This window comes from Myotis lucifugus, unplaced genomic scaffold (genome assembly GCF_000147115.1).
Source record: "Myotis lucifugus unplaced genomic scaffold, Myoluc2.0 scaffold_38, whole genome shotgun sequence".
Taxonomy (NCBI): Eukaryota; Metazoa; Chordata; class Mammalia; order Chiroptera; family Vespertilionidae; genus Myotis; species Myotis lucifugus.
Window position 1 is genome coordinate 1,298,698 of NW_005871086.1, and position 17,356 is coordinate 1,316,053.

Here is a 17,356-nt window from a genome sequence, read left to right on the forward strand (position 1 = left end):
TGCTTACTCAAGGAATTCACCCCCTAAGACAATGGTTCTCAACCTTCCTAATGGCACAACCCTTTAATACAGTCCTCATGTTGTGGTGACCCCCAACCATAAAATTATTTTCGTTGCTACTTCATAACTGTAATTTTGCTACTGTTATGAATCGTAATGTAAATATCTGATATGCAGGATGTATTTAGGCGACCCCTGTGAAAGGGTCATTCCACACCCAAAGGGGTCACGATTCACAGGTTGAGAACTGCTGCACTAAGAGGACTCAGAAAGAATCAGCAAAGGAGGCATTTATCTATCCTAATGTCTACTCAAAATGGGAGGCATGGATTAGGTTAGCAGAATTTTCAACAGGGTCCTTGATTGTCTCTCCGACCCAGTGTACAGCAGCTAAAATTACCTGGCTTGCAGATATCCCTGTCTGGGTTGATTATTAGCCCCTATTAGGAGAGAAGTTAAAAGCTGCACAAGAATTGGTTCAAGTACAGCTTGAGGCAAGTCATATTGAACACACTCACAGTCCATGGAACACACCCATATTTGTAATAAAGAAAAAGTCTGGTAAATGGAGACTATTGCAATATCTAAGGGCAATTAATGAAACCATGAAGATTATGGGGCCCCTTCAGTCGGGGTTACCATTCCCAACAGGTATCCCATTGAAATATCATTTATTGGTATTAGATCTTAAGGACTGTTTTTTTGTTTTGTTTTGTTTTGTTTTGTTTTGTTTTTACTATTCTTCTCCATCCTGAGGATTGCAAAAGATTTGCATTTAGTGTCCCTGCAATAAATTTTAAGGAGCCCATAAAGAAGTATCAATGGAAAGTATTGACTCAGGGCATGGCCAATAGTCCTACCTTATGTCGGGATTTTGTGGCTGCAGCCATATATCCTATAAGGAAAAAATATCCCAAGGCTTATATTACATTTCCTTTTTCTTATCTTGGCAGCATTATTGAGGGAAAAACAATAAAACCTCAGAAAATTCAATTTCGGACTGACACTTTACTTACATTAAATGACTTCCAAAAATTATTAGGAGATGTTAACTGGGTTCGACCTGCTTTAAAATTAACCACTGCTGACTTAAGCCCTTTATTTCATATACTCAGGGGAGATTCATCTCTGTCATCCCCATGCTGCTTGACAGAGGAAGCCAAGATAGTCTCACATAAAGTTGAGGATGCCTTAACTTCAGCACAACTTACTAGAATTGATTACTCCCTTCCTTTACAGGTTTTAATTTTCTCTACTACACATACACCCACTGGGGTCATTTGGCAAGCTCTTGGAGTTGTTGAATGACTATATTTAGCTCATTCTCCAACTAAGGTATTAACTCCTTTCCATGATTCCCAGTTAATAGCTCAAGCCCTCCTTCGAACAGGCCAGTTAGTGGGCCGAGACCCTAACCTTATTGAAGTGCCATTTACAGCTATACAGCAAGACTGGCTCTGGCAACAATCAACAAATTGGCAAATTGCACTTGCTAATTTCTCCGGACAGGTTGGTTACCATTATCCAGCAAATAAGGTTTTACAATTTCTCTCAGTTATTACCTTTACCTTCCCAAAGATAGTGAAGTCACAACCTATACCTCAGGCATTAACCATTTTTACAGATGGATCCAGTTCTGGAAAGGCTGGATAATACTGCAGCAGAGGTGCAAAGGTCCTTCAAACCTCTTATATTTCAGCACAATGGGTAGAAATACAAGCTCTTATTTATGCCTTGACAGATTTTGCTATGGAGCCCATTAACCTATATAGTGATAGTGCCTATGCGGTAAGTATGGCCAAAATTATTGAAATGGCTACTATAGGGCACATTAATTAGGAGGAACTCTTTCATTTATCTTTCACCCTTCAAAAAGTCATTAGAGAATGACAATTTCCCTGCTTTATTGGTCATATCCGATCTCATTCAGGTCTCCCTGGTCCGTTAGCTATAGGCAATGATGCTATTGATCACCTCCTTGCTGTAATGCAAGAGGCTACCCCATTTTCTCTTGCCCAGTCCATGCTTAGCATCATCAGAATGCTGCTTCCTTGTGCAAACAGTTCTGTATCTCTCTGGAGCAAGCTCGTCAAATTGTTAGGCAGTGCTCTCAGTGTGTAATTCATTGCCCTGTGTAATCGTTGGGGGTTAATCCTAGGGGTCTTAAACCTAATCAAATCTGGCAAATGGATATCACCCATGTACCAGAATTTGGTAAGCACAGATGGGTACATGTTAATATAGATACCTGCTCCCGCTTTATCTTTGCGACTCCCCAAACAGGGGAAAGTGCCAAGCATGTAATTAATCATTGCTTAGCCGCCTTTGCGGTACTAGGTCCTCCCTTAGAGCTAAAGACAGACAATGGACCCGCATACGCTAGTTCTTCGTTTCAGCATTTTTGTCAGCAATATCAAATTTGTCATAAACCTGGTATCCCTTACAACCCTCAAGGTCAAGCAATAGTGGAAAGAACCAATCATACACTTAAAATGCAATTACTAAAACAAAAAGGGGGAGATGAATATTATGTGTCACCTCAAAACAAACTCAGTCATGCTCTTTATACTTTACATTTTTTGAATTGTGATGCAGAGGGTCATACAGCAGCCGAAAGGCATTGGGCCTCCTATACAACAGCCTCCGCGGGTTTAGCCCTATGAAAAGATGCACAATCTGGACAATGGCTTGGACCAGATCCAGTAATGATGTGGGGCAGAGGTTGTGTTTGTATCTTTCCAGAAGGAGCAGTGCAGCCAATTTGGGTGCCAGAGCGTTACCTGTGTCACCACAATGGACCCAGAGAAGCTCCTTGTCTTTTAGCTCAAAAGACTGAGAGTTGCCCCGATGACAGCAATACAGAAAAGGAAGATGACGAAGGCTACACAAGGGACCGAGGTGTCAACATGGGGTCAGCTGAAGAAGTTAACAACTGAGGCCCAGCAGATGGTAGAAAAACAAGATGTGGAAGCTATTCCCTCAATCATGTTTCTGGCTATGCTAGCACTGGTTAGCTGCCAGTCTTCTGCAAAGTCTTGTGCAGCCAAGTCCGAGGACTCTGAGTAAATCAGTAAAAGAAACTTTCATTTAGTAGAAACTCACTTATTGCTGTTTTGCATTGGCATTGTTTTGTTACTCTTACTAGTTTTAAAAATGTTAACACATTGGCATTGTTTTGTTAATAGGCAGAGCTTTGTAGTTTGGGTTTTGCATTGGCATTGTTTTGTTATTTTTTTAATAGCCAGAATTTTGTTCGTGATGCTTAAGTTTTACTTTCATTATAGTAGCTTAAAAATAAAAAAGGGTGAGATGTACAGAGCGGCTATAGGGTTAAGCCTCAGACTGACCTGTTGGCAAAGCCACAAACAAGTCCCAGCTTAGAGGGCACAGTCTTCTTAGCATACTGACCTGTTGATGCTCCACCTTATGATGCTCCCTAGATCCTTCCTGGGTAGTTAATGGACTGTGGGAGGTGCAGCAAGTGCTGCCAAAACAAGTGAAACTCAAAAGAACATTGTAACTATGGTGACCACTACCTTATTTACCTCTGGCTATAAAATGAAGGATCAGCTTGCCTCTGGATCTCTCTCTGTGGCCTCAGCCAGGCACAGGAAGATCCACCTAGACCCAGCTTATTCTCTTTGTCCTTCATTTCTTCATCCTTTCACCGCCCTCACTCAGGCTTGTGAACCCTTGGCTGAGCTGGCTCGGCCCAGAAAATCTCACTGAGCTAGCAATGGCTAATTCTGACTAGGAAAGACCGGGCACTTTTCAGCTCGGCCCCCATGAGCCCATGGTCAGAATGAAAATAGGGGGCAAGACTGTGGACTTTATGGTTGATATGGGAGCTGAGCACTCAGTACTCACACAGAAAGTAGTGCGTCTCTTGGGAAAGGAGTCACCATTATCGGAGCTACTGGGGATCTGACCTGTAGACCATTCTGCCACACTCGCCGATGCCAACTTGGTGGTCATCAAGTAATTCATGAATAATTCCTGTACTTTCCAGACTGTCCAGTGCCTCTAATGAGTAGAGACCATTTAGCCAAAATGGGGGCAGAAATCACTTTTGCTCCAGATGGCTTAGCACAGCTTCACCTAGGTGAGGAGACCTCCCAAATGATTCTGTCCTTAGCAATGCTGAGGGAAGAAGAATGGAGACTTTATAGCCCCTAATCAAAGGCCTCACCATTAGAACCTGAATTAGAGGAAGAATTCCTGCTGGTCTTGGCAGAAGGGAATCCTCCAGACCTGGCTAAGGACCACGCCCGGGTGCTAATTGACGAAAGCCTGGGGCACAGCCTGTTAAAATCCACCAATACCCAATTCCAAGGGAAGCATGCCTAGGAATCCAGGTCCACTTAGACTGGCTGCTCCAGTGGGGACTTGTTAAAAGATACAGGTCTCCATGGAACACGCCTCTCTTGCCTGTCAAAAAGCCTGGGACTAATGACTACCACATAGTGCAGGGGCTGCGGGCTGTTAATGAACCTGTTATAACCCTGCCTTCAATGCTGCCAAATCCCTACACTCTTCTGGGACTCATTCCATCAGAGGTGGAATGCTATACATGCCTAGATATGAAAGATACCTTTTTTTGCCTTCAGTTGGCATCCTCCTGCCAGTCCCGTTTTGCCTTTGAATGGGAAATCCCAACTATGGGGGCCAACGAACAGTACATCTGGCCCAGACTGCCAAAAGGGTTCAAGAACTCCCCTACTCTTTTCAGTGGAGCACTAGCATCTGAACTGTCTAGGTTCCCAGTACAGGACTTGGAGTGTGTTCTACTCCAATATGTAGACGACCTCCTAATGGCTAGCTCCACACAAGCTCAGTGCTGGAAGGAACGCGAGCCCTTCTGTAACTATTAACCTCAGTAGATAAATCCTCTAGACAAAAAATCAGCAAAGACATAGCAATCCTAAATGACTCACTAGATCAGATGTACTTAATTGACATCTTCAGAACATTCCACCCCAAAGTTATAGACTATACATTCTTCTCAAGCACACATGGGACATTTTCAAAGATAGACCACATATTGGGACACAGGAAAACTCTCCCAAATTCTAGAAGATTGAAATCATATCAAGCATCTTCTCAGATCACAGTGGCATAAAATTAGAAATCAACAACAATAAAAAAAAATCAAACAATTGGAGGCTAAATAGCATGTCACTAAACAATGATTGGGTTACCAAAAAGATCAAAGACAAAATAAAAAATATCCTGGAAACAAATGACAATGAAAATACAACAATCCAAAATCTATGGGACAGAGTGAAAGCAGTCCTGAGAGAGAAGTTCATAGCATTACAGGCCTACCTTAGAAAACAAGAAAAACTTGTAATAAATTTTCTAACCATACAACTTAAAGAATTAGAAAGAGAGCTATAAGAAAAGCCCAGAGTAAGCAGAAGGAAGAAAATAATAAAGATCAGAGAAGAAGTAAATGATATAGAGACTCAAAAAAATACAAATACAGAAGGTCAATGAAACCAAGAGGTGGTTCTTTGAAAGGTTAAACAAGATTGATGAGCCTCTAGCTAGGCTCACCAAGAAGCAAAAAAGGAGGACCTAATTAAATAAAATCAGAAAGGAAAGAGATGAAGTAACAATCAACCCCACAGAAATACAAAGGATTGAAAAAACATACTATGAACAACTCTACTCCAGCAAACTAGACAACCTAGAAGAAATGGACATACTCCTAGAAAAATACAAGCTTCCAAAACTCAATCAGGAAGAATAAAAAAATCTGAATAGGCTGATAACTATGGAGGAAATTGAAGCAGTAATAAAAAACAAAACAAAACAAAACAAACAACAACAACAACAACAAAAAACTTCCAGCAAGAAAAAGCCCTTGGCCAGACAGCTTCAAAGGGGAGTTTTACCAAAAATTCAAAGAAGAACTAAAACCTACCCTCCTCAGACTATTCAAAAACATTCAAAAGGAATGAACACTTCCGAGCTCTTTCTATGAAGTCGGCATTACCCTAAACCCCAAACCAGATAAAGACAGTACAAAGAAAGAGATTTACAGGCCAACATCCCTGATGAACATAGATGTTAAATTCCTCAACAAAATTCTAGCAAATCAGATCCAGCATTACATTAGAAAGATGATACACTATGACCAAGTTGAATTTATTCCTGTGATTCACTGGTATAATATCTGCAAATCAATAAATGTGATACATCACATAAACAAATTGAGAGACAAAAATCACATAATCATATCAATTCATGCAGAAAAAGCATCTGACAAAATCCAAAATTCTTTCTTGATAAAAACTTTCAGTAAAGTGGGAATAGAGGGATCTTATCTCAACATAATAAAAGCCTTAAATGACAAACCTACAGCCAACATCATACTCAATGAGCAAAAACTAAAACCAGTTCCCCTAAGAACAGGAGCAAGACAGGGATGCCCACTCTCACCACTCCTGTTCGACATAGTACTGGAACTGGTAGCCATAGTGATCAGACAAAAAGAAGAACTATAAGGCATCCAAATTGGAAAAGACAAAGTAAAACTGTCATTATTTTCAGAAGACATGATATTGTACATAGAAAAACCTAAAGACTCCATCAAAAACTACTAGACTTTATAAATGAATTTGGCAATGTAGCAGGATACAAGTTCACACCCAGAAATCTATGGCTTTTTTATACATCAATAATGAACTCACAGAAAGAGAAACTGAAAAAAACAATCCAATATACCATTGCATCAAGAAAATTAAGCTACCTAGAAATAAATTTAACCAAGGAGGTAAGGGACCTGTACTTAGAAACTTACAGCATGCTGAAAAAAGAGATGGAACACATAAACAAATGGAAGAATATACTGTGTTCATGGATTGGTAGAATCAACTTCATTAAAATGTCCATACTAGCCAAAGCAATCTATAGATTAAATGCAATCCCCATTAAAATACCAACGGCATATTTCACAGACCTAGAACGAACTCTCCAAAAGTAAATTTGGAATAAAAAAAAGACCCTGAATAGCTGCAGCAATCCTGAGAAGGAAGAACTAAGTTGGAGGAATCACAATACCAGATATAAAGCTACATTACAAAGTAACTGTTCTCAAAATTTCCTGTTACTGGCACAAGAACAGACATATAACCAATGGAACAGAATAAAGAACCCAGAAATCAACACAAGTCATTATGCTCAATTAATATTTGAGAAAGGAGGCAAGAGCAACAATGGAGTCAAGACAGTCTCTTCAATAAATGGTGTTGGGATAATTAGACAGATACATGCAAAAAAATGAAACTAGACCACCAACTTACACCATCTCCAAAAATAAACTCAAAATGGATAAAGCACTTAAACATAAGATGGGAAATCATAAAAATCTTAGAAGAATCCATAACCAGAAAAAATAGACATATGTCATAGCAATATCTTTATCAGTACAGCTCCTACAACAATGGAAATGAAGGAGAAAATAAACAAATGGGACTACATGAAAACAAAAGGCTTCTGCACAGCAAAAGAAACCATCAACAAAATAAAAAGAAAGCCCACTGCATGGGAGAACATATTTGCCAATGTTATCTTAGATAAGGGTTTAATCTCCAGAATTTATAGGGAACTCATATATCTTAACAAAAGGAAGATTAACAATCCAATCAAAATTGGGTAAAGGACTTAAATAGACACTTTTCAAAAGTGGACATATGGAAGGCCAAGAGACATATGAAGACATGCTCAAAGGCACTAATCACCTGAGAAATGCAAATCAAAGCAACAGTGAGGCACCATCTCACACCTGTCAGAATGGCTATCATCAACAAATCAACAAATGAGAAGTGCTGGTGAGGATGTGAAGAAAAAGAAACCCTTGTGCAATGCTTGTGGGAATGCAGAATGTTGCAGCCACTATGAAAACAGTATAGAGTTTCCTCCATAAATCAAAAATAAAACTCCCATTTGACCCAGTACTCCTACTCCTAGAAATATATCCCAAGAAATCAGAAAAACCAATCAGAAAGGATGTATGCACTCCTATGTTCATAGTAGCACAATTTACAATAGTTAAGATTTGGAAACAGTCTAAGTGCCCATCAGTAGATGAGTGCATTTAAAAACTGTGGTACATCTACACAATGGAATACTACATTCCTGTAAAAAAGAAAGAACTCTTACCATTCACAACACTATGGATGGACATGGAGAGCATTATGCTAAGCGAAATAAGCCAGTCTGAGAAAGATAAATATCACATGATGTCACTCATTTGTGGGATATAATGAACAACATAAACTGATGAAGAAAAATACATCTAGAGAAATAGAAGCATCGAACAGACCATCAAGCCTCAGAGGGAAGGCAGGGGAGGGTGGGAAGGGGGGCGGTGACACATCAACTAAACTACTTGTATGCATGCATATAAGCATAACCAATGGACACAGCCAGTAGGGCATGGGCTGGGGTGTAGGACTGGCCGGGGAGAGGCCAATGGAGGAAAAAGGAGACATATGTAATACTTTAAACAATAAAGAATTTTTAAAAATACACAGGATACTGTGTTTTAATGTTTGGTATTTCTTCTCCCCATACCTGCCTTTGGCAAAATTATATGAAGCGAATATTACTCTTATGCTGTATCTTTCTTCCTCATTTAGCAAACAGAATTCCAGTAAACTATACTTACTGTGTCCTTAGCATTCCATCCTGCAATTTCATCCTGGCTCTGCCCTCCAACAAAATGTAAGTCTTGAGCCTCATTCCTGAGAAGAGTTGCATTTTAAAGTTCGGCAACCCCAACCTATTCCTCTGTCAAGTGAAAATGATTATTATCAGATAAACTCAACTGTGCTAATATCTTCTACAGAGTGTATTATTTGTTGGGAAACTACTGCCTTAACCCAGCTAAATTGCATTAGCCTTAGAGATTTTTTTAAAAATATGTTTTTACTGATTTTAGAGATAGAGGAAGGGAGAGGAAGAGAGAAATAGAGAATCATTGATTGGCTACTTCCTGCAAGCCGCCTACTGGGGATCGAGCCTTAAACTCTGGCATGTGCCCTCAGTGGGAATCTTACCGTGACCTCCTAGTTCATGGGCTGAAGGTCAACCACGGAGCAACACATGCCAGGCCTTAAAGATATTCTTAATAAATGAGTCCAGTATGAACCTCTGTCTTTCTAGAGATGATGGAGAAGGTACTTCATAATCCATGGAACCTATAGCTCTTATACAGATGACAACCTACTGTATTTTTATATCAGAAACCTCTATCTTCTGAAGCCAGGGAGAGGAAATGATTGATGGGTACTAGTGATGTTGGTTTTATAAAAGTCCAAATGAAAGTACCAAGCCAAAGATTTGAAAGGAAGAAGACCAATGTAGACTGAGCACATACTATGAGGTAGGACCATCCTACATGTTACACTAAATCAGGCCAGCCCACCCCTACACTCCCAATCTGAGTGAAATTCAGCATGCCTAGGTCGAAACTTTTCCTCAAGTTAGTATTTAAACATGTACATTTTCATCATGCACATAAACATATTACTCACATATAACACTCACCTTAAACTACACACAGCACCAATCACATCCAAACATAATCCATAACACACACAACTCTGATACTTATACCAAACACCACACATACTCTGCACATATAACATATATAAATGTCCACACAATGGAATAATATAGTTTATTGTGAAGGGAGGATCATTCAGCTTGGGTAGGTGTAAGAAATCAATATCAGAAAAATTCCTGGGATAGTAAAAAAGAGATGCCATGTGAGCTGAATCTTTAAAGATTTATAAATAAAAATAGGAGTAGAACAGGTAAATGACAACAGAAGGCTATTTCAGGCAAAGAACCAACATAGGTAAAGGTATATCAAGAAACCATGTGATACATAACTCTAAGTGGTTGGAAAACATTGGCACTTAAATACAAAATAGTGATTGCCAAGGGCTATTGATGTGAGCAGGGCCCACCACTTGGGAAACACTAATCACTCTATTAAAACCTGGAGGTGTGGGTAGACTTTCTAGTTACTGACGACCTCTAACAACCGGATGTCCTCTATGTTATCAACAAACCCGTTCATGCCACAGTGGAATTCAATGTAGCTGTGGCTCCTGTGCTCTTTGTAGCCCTTTTGTTATTCCCCTGGTAACACTTGATTATTTTGAAGGAATACTGGGCCCATATATATACATTTCTGTAGCGATCTCTCCAGTTCCTGATGCATATGTGCTTGATTTTGTGCCAAGAGGTATAAATGAAGAGGTGATAGTTCCTGTCTTTTGGAGCTTCTCTTTCTCTCATGAGATCATTGCATCTGTACTCATTGAATTCCCAGCTTGTGCTCAGGTGGTGCTGTTTCATGAATTCCCTCCTGGAAAGGTTCTGGCTGTGTACATGGATCCTACATAAGGGGAACAGCAGGAGCAAGAGAGGACCTAAGACCTTTAGAGAGTATGACTTCTGTCACTAGGATCACTTGTGGGTCTACATGGAAGAGAGAGGAAAACATAATTGCAACACTGCCCTGAGCTGAGCTCCACCTTAAAATTCCATTCCCTGCCAATGTAGATACTTAGGCTCAATTTTACTATTTGGTTGCAGAGTAGAAGATGATAAATCTCATTAGATAATTAAATTTACAAGAACTGAAAATATGCTAGAGCCTGAGTGAGACAAGCATGAAATTGTAAAAATTAGATGAAGTTTATTTTGAGAATTCCAAACACCTTCTCTTCACCCAAAACAAGGAGCACTCTAGCTAGTTCTGTTTTATAGTCCAGATGGGTTCTCATAAAAGAGTGTGTCTGAAAGAGAATGGGACTTTAAGTTTTATGTCTGTGAAGTAGAAAAGGTTGTCACCCTTTAAGGGAAGGTAGAAAATGAGTAGACTTGGGAAACATTTTGCAAGCAGGAAGGCTTTGGAAACCTGAAATCCCAGGCTGCAATTAAAACTGACTGCAATTGGTGCTTAACTCATCTCCACTTCCTCATAGCACTTCCCCAATGCCTGCCTGAAACATGGTAGCACTTCTGACTACCCACTTGCCTTCTCAGAGGCCATTTCCCTAATTATCATCATGCTGAATGGTCTTGATTTGCCATTAAGAATACCATTATAAAGTTTTGAAGTAGGATTCTAAGCAACCAAGTACCAATATTGACACTACCATCACAGGAGCTACTCTGGTCAAAATCAGGGCCTAGATATGTTTGAAAAAGTCTCCCCTTTAAACCAGCTCCCTGTCCTCAGTTAGCACAAAGAGTTCACTTAGCCCTACAGAAAATCTAACCTGATTCTCAATATTTCAGAATTGGTGTCCTCAAATGAGCCTAATAGAAGCTCCCTTACTGACCTGTGAGAGTCTAATGGGATTTGCATGAGAGCACTTTTGAGGGTCTCCAGTGCTCTGTCAGGCACACAACAAGGGATAGGCAGGTTCTCATTTGTGGCACCCTATCCCTAGCTCAAATGGCCTAAACAGGAGGAGGAGACCAAGATTTAAGCTGCTTCAATGTATTATGCTTGAAAATATTGGGGAGGAAAAGAGGTGTGAATTAGTAAGATTAATACTGAGTTAAATTCAGGTCTTTGCTTCTTACAAATTGGATTACTGCGTTCTCAACTCTACCACCTAGAAGGTCAAGCAAGCTCCTTCCAATGTTCCTGGGTTTTTTCCCCCAGCCATGCTCAGTACCAACCCTTCTAACTCTAACTTGCCTTATTCAGATTCCATACTCACCTTCACAGGTCCATAGATATTAGTGCGTGAATCTAAAGAGCAGAGTCAGTGTCCTTTCCCTTCACTTAGAGCTAAGAAGTCTGAGGCAGTGAAGAAAGGAATAGATGTGGGAGGGGCAGTGTTCCAACTGATTGGCAGTGGTGGAGGGGGAAGAGGGGACAGATTACTATGTGCACCTGTTTATCTCCTCTTCTATAACATTGGTGGTCACTCTGAGAAAAACCTGGAGCAAAGGGGTCCTACATCAGAGACAGTTTTCTAGGTACAAAGGGGGCAGGAGCTAAAGAACAAAATTCACAAATAAGTTTGAAGATCTAATTGGCTGTATTAAGCAATTCAGGAATTGGGCAGCATCCTATCTAGCAACTAGAAAGGTGTTTTGGTGAGTTTTACAAAATGGATGGTTTTTATAGGCAGGAAGAGGGTGGGATTACCAAGCTAAAGACTGGATAATTTTAAGCGGGAGACCTTCATTCAGGGGAAGGCAGGGGGTCTTATCAGGCAGATTACCTTACCAGTGCTGATCAGGAAATTCCAAATTAAGTGTTTTACAATTCCATCTCTGGAAGAGGCTGAAACTGAAATTTGGTTATTTATTAAGTTTTTGTTTGGTGTCATGGCTTAACAAAAATGACTCACAATTTTATTCATGATTTTTCATGTTTATAATTTTTTGATTTTATAATGATGTGAAAGCAATATGCATTCAGAAGAAACTGCCTGGACTAAGCTATGATGTTCAGTAGTGTTGAAAAGAATGGAGGTGAAAAAGTTTAAAATGGAGTCACTTTTGGTAACCATGTGAGTTAACAGATACATTAATTAGCTTGATTGTAGTGATTCTTTCACAATGCATATGTGTACTGAATCAGATTGCACACCTTAAATATAGACAATGGATATTTTCCATTTGGTCCTTCCATGCGCACCCCCCCCACACACACACACATGAACACACACACACACACACACACACACACACACACTCACATACATACTTCCCTGTTTAGCTTCTGGTGTCTTCATACATCTCTGTTCCCCAATTTGTTTCAAAATAATCGAAGGGGAAAGGGAGGTGTGTGAGAATTGTCTTTAGTAAATGACACAAATGTTTCTGTGCCGTGGTCATTGATCCAAAAGGTTTTAATCATGAACCAGTTTATGAGGGTATTAAGATGTTGGTTTATGTTTATAAACTAGAAAAGAATTAAAAGAGGATAGAAGAAAAAAATCTCCAGATAAATACCATAGCACCATACTCACAGATATCTGCAGTTTGAGTTCTTTATTAAAAGGAAAACATGAAAAATCTTTCAAATCAGAAAGAGTGAATGAGTCTTAATGATTTAGTACATGGTTAATACTGTAATTACTACATGATTCAAAAGTTTGGAAAGAGAAAAAGAAAGTTCTTTGTGTCATGTCATAGTTTTATTAGATCCAAACATAACAAGGTTGCCAATTATACAGACAATTGTACAAAATGAAGTCTCATTTTGCCAGTTTATACTTCCATAATTTTAATGCTTCCTGAACTGCTGACTTTTGAGAATGTCAAAAAGATGATTCCTTCAAAACACTCCTTATAATGAAGTAGAAAAAGTCCTGGATTAGTAGCCAGTTGAAGTGGATTTTTTGCTTCAGCATTTCCACTAACTTCATGATCTTCAGCAAATCCTTTAACTTTGGTCTCTATATGTAGCCACATCAGCATCACAGAGGTGTGGTGTTATTAAAATAAGATAACTGAGATGGAAGCACCTTAAAATACTTGAAATGCTATATCATACATATAATGACTACATTCCAGAGGATACAATCTGAGAGAGCTAAGCTGACCAGTATTATAAAAGGAAACAGAAGAGTTTGTAGAAATTTTTATTACAGAAAAACCCAGTCCCATTATAGGTTTACTAGTGGCCCAGTGCACAAAATTCATGCATGCGAGGGGCTGTGGGGCAGTGTCCTTCAGACCAGCCTGCACCCTCTCCAATCTGGGACCCCCCAGGGATTGGGCCTAAACCGGCAGTCAGACATCCCTCTCGAAATCTGGGACTGCTGGCTTCTCACTGCTCACCTGCCTGCCTGCCTGACTGCCCCTAACCACTCTGCCTGCCAGCCTGCTCACCCCCAAGTGCCCCCCCCAGCTGTCCACCCCCAACTGCCCCTCCTCCAGCTTGATCACCCCTAATTGCCCCCTCTGCCAGCCTGCTCACCCCAACCTGTCCCCCACCACCGCCCTGATCACCAAACTGCTGTCCCATCCTGGCCTAATCACCCACAACTTCCCTCCCCTCTTGGCCCCTAACCACCTTTACCCAAGCCCTGCCACCATGGCTTTGTCTAGAAGAACATCAGGAAGGTCTTCTGGAAGGTCTCCAGTCTAATTAGCATATTACCCTTTAATTAGTATAGATAGAGGCCTGGTGCACCGGTAGGGGCCAGCTGGTTTGCCCTGAAGGGTGTCCCACATCAGGGTGGGAGTTCCCTTTGGGGGTGGGGCGGCCTGAGTAAGGGGCCTATGGTGGTTTGCAGGCTGGCCACTCCCCCATTGGGGTGCAGGTCCCTACTGGGGATGGTGTTGGACTGGGCAAGAGGCTAGGGCAGTTTTCAGGCCTGCCATGCCCCCATGGGATGACGGTCCCCACTGGGGGTTGTGGCCATTCTGAGTGAGGGGTTGAGGGCTGTTTTCAGGCTGGCCACACCCCCTTCAGGATGGGGGTCCCTGCTGGGGTGCCTGGCCAGCCTGGTTGAAGGGCTCATGGCTGTTTGCAGGCTGGCCACACCCCCCAGTGGGGACCCTCACCCCATGGGGGCATGGCCAACCTGGGTAAGGGGCTGAGAGCCGTTTTAAGGCTGGCCACACCCCTTTCAGGATGGGCGTCCCTGCTGGGGGGGGGGCCTGGTCAGCCTGGGCTGGCCACAACCCCCAGCAGGGACCCTCACCCCGATGGTGGTGTGCCCAGCCTGGGGGCAGCTGGCCTGGGTGACCCAAGCATCCTCTGTGCTCAGGCGGACTCTATGGCTGCCGCCCACAGGCTCCTCTGTCAGCAGCCAGCCGGGGCAGGTGGGAAGCTTGGGTCACCCCCAACAACAGAGGAAGCCAAGCTTCCTACATCACCGGGGGTCCCAAGCCTCCCACTCACTCCGCCTGCTCCTTGGCCGCCACCCACAGGTTCCTGCTTCGGCAGCTGGGCATGGCAGGCAGGAAGCTTGGCTTCCTCCATCATTGGGGATGACCTAAGCCTCCCACCTGCTCCGGCTGGCTCTGTGGAAGCTGCCATCTTTGTCCCACTATTTTGCATATTCCCTCCTAATTGGTTGTGGGTCATGGTGGAGATATGGTCAATTTACATATTTTTCTATTTAATGCAGACTAGAAGCCTGTTGCAGGAAGATTCCTGCAAGAATAGGGCTTTGCTCCCGTCTCTTCCGCTCTTACCCTGCCCGTCTCTGCCTCTGCTACCTCGCCCGTCTCTGCTGCTGCTACCCCACCCGTCTCTGCCACTGCATCCTCCCCTTCTCTGCCGCTGCTACCCAGCCCATCTCTGTCACTGCTACCCCGCCTGTCTCTGCTGCTCCTACCCCACCCTTCTCTGCTGCTGCTAGCCTGCCCTTCTCTACCACTGCTACCCAGCCCCTCTCTGCCGCTGCTACCCTGCCCGTCTCTGCTGCTGCTTCACCACCCATCTCTGCAGCTGCTACCCTGCCCCTCTCTGCTGCTGCTACCCGCCAATCTCTGCCACTGCTACCTACCTGGCCCCTCTCTGCCTCTGCTACCCCGCCCATTTCTGCCGCTCCCTACTCTGCACTTCTCTGCCGCTGCTACCCTGGCCTCTCTCTGCCACTGCTACCCTGCCCATCTATGCTGCTGCTACCCCGCCCATCATTGCCGCTGCTACCCCGCCTGTCTCTACCACTTTTCTCCTGCCCATCTCTGCTACCTCGGCTCCACTGCTTGGCTTCCTTCTATGGTGTCTTCAGTCTTTGCTCCCAGCCAGAATATGCAAATTAGCCGCCATATTTGTTGGCGGTTAATTTGCATATCACACTGATTAGCCAATGGGAGGTGTAGCGAAGGTACAGTCAATTGCCATGTTTATCTATTATTAGATAGGATGTCTCCATCACTCTTTGATGCATTTAACAGAATGGATTATATAGAGAAAAGGAAGTAGACATAAACAGAGGGGGCAGAGCCTGAGACAGCTCAAATGCATTACTCATTGCTATTCAAGGAATAAGTAGAAGGTCAACCATAGGGCCATAACCCCTTCAGGGTAGTATCTATCCGTCAAAGTGCACAGGCACCTGGGGGTTACCCTCACAGGCAATGACAACATGCCTAGAGCTGCCCCTGCCCTCATATCTGCAGTTTACCGGGAAACTTGCTGTAAGCCTGCAGTCTGTGACTCTCACTACACCCTCATGGCAGTTCTCCTTGCCATTCCTGCACTGGATATTGGGGGTCCTGCAGATGTTGTTAATGGCACCAATGTTTTCGTGGATGAAGGTGTTGAATTGCTTGCACCTAAGCCTAGTCATCCCCTGTCTTTGCATCATTGTGTTGCGGTATAAGCTGGTGCCACCTCTCTGTGTAGAGTCCACGTGTTGTTGCTGTAATGGTTGGTACATGAACTGGCCATAGGAGGGCTGTACGAACCCCAACCCCAGCAGGGTCAGCAACAACAGCAGAAGCAATGAAAGGGTCTTCTGGAGAGCCATCACTACGTTGAAGGTGCATAGAGAGAAACCAAGAGGTAGGAGAAAGGAAGGTAACAAATGGGCACCAGAGAGAGGTGTTGAGAATGGCAAGCTGATATTTGTCAACTCTACAGTCTACTCTTTCCTCCCCACTTCTCTGCTCACAACTTTTCTCATCACTGCTTCCCCAGGAGTAAAAAGTTTGCAAACATGATCTTCTCTGAAAGCAAGAGCTTTTCTCTTTTATAGAGAGACGATGCTGTAGCTGGGGTACAATGGTTCAAGGTAGAGACTGAACAGGTGGAAGGCCAGGTGTATATGTCCTGTATGGCCAGGGTGTGAAAAGGGAGAAAAGGCAGATCTAAATGACACTGGAGTTGTCTGTCTCTTGAGGAAATTCTCTAGTCATGTGATCTTTGGAGAGTGTTTGGTTCTCTGGAGACTCTGATTCCCAAAGGTTTGGATAGACAGGAAATCCAATGAGAGTCTGTGAACTGATTTTAATTCCTGACATCTGGGAATTGAGGAAGGTGTTGGAAAACAAGGATGGAGTAACGTTTAGGGTGAGCCTTTCCTTTCATGTGTCTATTCTTTTTTAAATTAAAAAATTTCAATTACGTTTGACATTTATTAGTTTCAGGTGTACTAAAAAGTGATTTATATACCTTAAGAAGTGATCACCACATAAGTCTAGCACCCATCTGACACCGTACATCGTTATTACAATACTATTGACTGTATTTTTTGTATGCTGACTTGGCATCTCCATGGCTATTTTTAAAACTGGCCATTTGTACTTCTTAATTCCTTCACCTTTTTCAACCAGTTGGCATTCTTTTAATGGTATGAAAATCAAGTCTTTTTGAAAATCTTGCTAATCCTATTTTTTAAAAAAAGAG

At 42.3% G+C, this 17,356-nt stretch overlaps 1 protein-coding gene and 1 pseudogene across 1 annotated transcript; both read right to left on the reverse strand.

The window, feature by feature from the left end:
* Positions 1–10,033: 10,033 nt before the first annotated feature.
* LOC106696960 lies at positions 10,034–11,074 on the reverse strand (annotated as a pseudogene).
* A 4,942-nt stretch (positions 11,075–16,016) lies between these two features.
* Positions 16,017–16,493, reverse strand: LOC102419900 (ribonuclease 4-like). Its single transcript, XM_023752881.1, has one exon. The coding sequence runs from the start codon at positions 16,476–16,478 to the stop codon at positions 16,041–16,043; it is 438 nt and encodes a 145-aa protein (XP_023608649.1). The 5' UTR covers positions 16,479–16,493; the 3' UTR covers positions 16,017–16,040.
* Positions 16,494–17,356: the final 863 nt, after the last annotated feature.

Bases quoted from the DNA above. Each gene is read 5' to 3' on its own strand.
- LOC102419900 (XM_023752881.1), bottom strand. From the start codon at position 16,478: ATGGCTCTCCAGAAGACCCTTTCATTGCTTCTGCTGTTGTTGCTGACC.